At 57.9% G+C, this 2532-nt stretch overlaps 1 protein-coding gene across 1 annotated transcript in view; it reads left to right on the top strand.

Moving 5' to 3' along the window:
* The window catches only part of CUEDC1 (CUE domain containing 1), a gene marked incomplete at its 5' end in the record, with an annotated part of 21462 nt that overhangs the window by 16241 nt on the left and 2689 nt on the right, over positions 1–2532 (top strand). Inside the window, one exon of the mRNA XM_010852946.1 lies at positions 1351–1421. Within this exon, the coding sequence (XP_010851248.1) occupies positions 1351–1418 (68 nt within the window). The remainder of the gene's footprint in view (positions 1–1350; positions 1422–2532) is intronic.

Here is a 2532-nt window from a genome sequence, read left to right on the forward strand (position 1 = left end):
CATCATGAGAAACGCTGGGCTGGAGGAAGCACAAGCTGGAATCAAGATTTCCGGAAGAAATATCAATAACCTCAGATATGCAGATGGCACCACCCTTATGGCAGAAAGCGAAGAAGAACTAAAAAGCCTCCTGATGAAAGTGAAAGAGGAGAGTGAAAAAGCTGGCTTAAAACTCAACATTCAGAAAACTAAGATCATGGCATCCGGTCCCATCACTTCATGGCAAATAGATGGGGAAACAGTGGAAACAGTGACAGACTATTTTTTTGGGCTCCAAAATCACTGCAGATGGTGATTGTAGCCATGAAACTAAAAGACACTTGCTCCTTGGAAGAAAAACTATGACCAACCTAGACAGTATATTAAAAAGCAGAGACATTACTTTGCCAACAAAGGTCCATCTAGTCAAAGCTGTGGTAGTCATTTATGGATGTGAGAATTGGACTATAAAGAAAGTTGAGCACAGAAGAATTGGTGCTTTTGAACTGTGGTGTTGGAGAAGACTCATTGGAAAAGACCCTGATGCTGGGAAAGATTGAAGGCAGGCGAAGAAGAGAATGACAGAGGATGAGATGGTTGGATGGCATCACCGACTCGATGGACATGAGTTTGGGGGAACTCCGGGAGTTGGTGATGGACAGGGAGGCCTGGCGTGCTGCAGTCCATGGGGTTGCAGAGTCGGACATGACTGAGCGACTGAACTGAACGTGGTTCACATTGCCTCTCCTTTCCTTTCACTTCTGAAAGGGGGCCCAGCCACATCTCCACCTAGATCTTTACCTGGAGCACAAAGAGCCGGGTGATGCTTCTGGGGAATATTCTCTTGGGTGTGAGGGGACAGACAAGCTCAACTGCGTGGAAGGACCTCACCTTGAGAACCATGCTCCGGGCAGTCTTGGTGTTGGGGCCCAGAGGCCTTTCTGCCTCCATTCAGGCCCTCCCAGTGGCCTGTGGGCCAGAAGATACTGCCTCAGACCTCCTTGGGCCCACAGCTGGGCCCTGGTTCTGGTGCCCCAGAGAAGGAGGGCCCTTTGGTGGTCAGGAGACATCCTAAACAAGGGCTAGAAGGGCCTTGGAGGTCATCGGGACAGTCCCCTGTCCCCCATCTCATTTTATAGATGAGGAAACTGAGGGAAGACCTTGAGTTCTCCGAGCTCAGAGATGAAGACAGAGCAGCGGGCAGGGGTCCTGACTCCTCGTCTGTAGCCTCTCCCCAGGTCCCCAGGGGTCAGCATGTGCTTCAGCCACCGCAGCGCAGAGAGCAGGGTCAGCCGTCCTCCCCAGCCTGGGGGATGTGCCTGAGCGAGGCTGTGCAGAGGGGAGGCTGAGGTCCTTTCCTCTGCTTTTCAGATGAAGACTTCCGGGGGAGGCGACAGGAGGTGCCCACGGTGGAGGAGGCGCTCAAGGAAGGGCAGTAGGAGGTAAGGCCTGGGGCCACTCTCCCCAGGACTGCCGGCTGCACGCCCTGGCTGTCTCCGCAGGGTGGGGGCGGCAGGCTCAGGCACCTAGATGCTGCAGGGCCCGGCTTCTTCCCCTGGGTGTTGTGACAGGGGAGCTTGTGGTTTGCATTTTCTCCATTATTTATTCATTTGACAAAAGATAATCACACCTGCCTGTGCCAGATGCTAGGAACAGGAAAAGAAAATCCAGCTTTGACCTTGAGTAGTTGACAGCACGGTTGAGAATAAAGTCCAGGACGCACAGAGCATTCTAAGAACAGCGTGAGAAAAGCTGAGATTCTGGCTTCACCCTGGCCGGAGCCACACCACGTCTCCGCATGCCAGCTTGGGCTTCAGTGGTGGAGGCGATGAGGAGATGGCCCCTCTCAAGGCAGCTCTGTCTCTGGCGGGAGCCCTGGGCCTGCAGGCTGGTTTTCTTCTTCTTTTCTTGTGTGTCCCAGCACCAGGGGATGCCGACACCACCCCTGGGGGAGGACCAGGGGATGTTAACGCCTCCCCCAGGACCACCCCCCCAGGAGAGGACCAGGGGATGCCGACACCGCCCCCAGGACCACCCCCAGGGAGGGACAGAGGATGCCAACGCCTCCCCCAGGACCGCCCCCGGGGAGGACAGGGGATGCCGCTGCCCCCAGGACTGTCCCCAGGGAGAGGGGATGCCAGCACCTCCCCCAGGACCATCCCCAGGGGAGGACCAGGGGATGCCAACACCTCCCCCAGGACCATCTGCAGGAGAGGACCAGGGGATGTTGACGCCTCCCCCAGGACCATCCCCAGGGGAGGACCAGGGGATGCCAACACCTCCCCCAGGACCATCCCCGGGGAGGACCAGGGGATGCTGACACCTCCCCCAGGACCACCCCCGGGGGAGAACAGGGGATGCCCCGGCCGCCCCCAGGACCATCCCTGGGGAGGGACAGGGGTTGCAGACGCCTCCCCCAGAGCTCAGGACCCGGTCCCGCCTCCAGCCCCTCCCCTGTCACGAGGCCGCCTGCCCACCCTGCCCCGGTTGCTGTCCTGGTCCCAGAGAGTGGGGGACGCAGCCAGGGACAGGACGGGCACTCTGTCCTCATCC

Source organism: Bison bison, unplaced genomic scaffold, assembly GCF_000754665.1.
Source record: "Bison bison bison isolate TAMUID 2011002044 unplaced genomic scaffold, Bison_UMD1.0 scf7180017864317, whole genome shotgun sequence".
Lineage (NCBI taxonomy): Eukaryota > Metazoa > Chordata > Mammalia > Artiodactyla > Bovidae > Bison > Bison bison.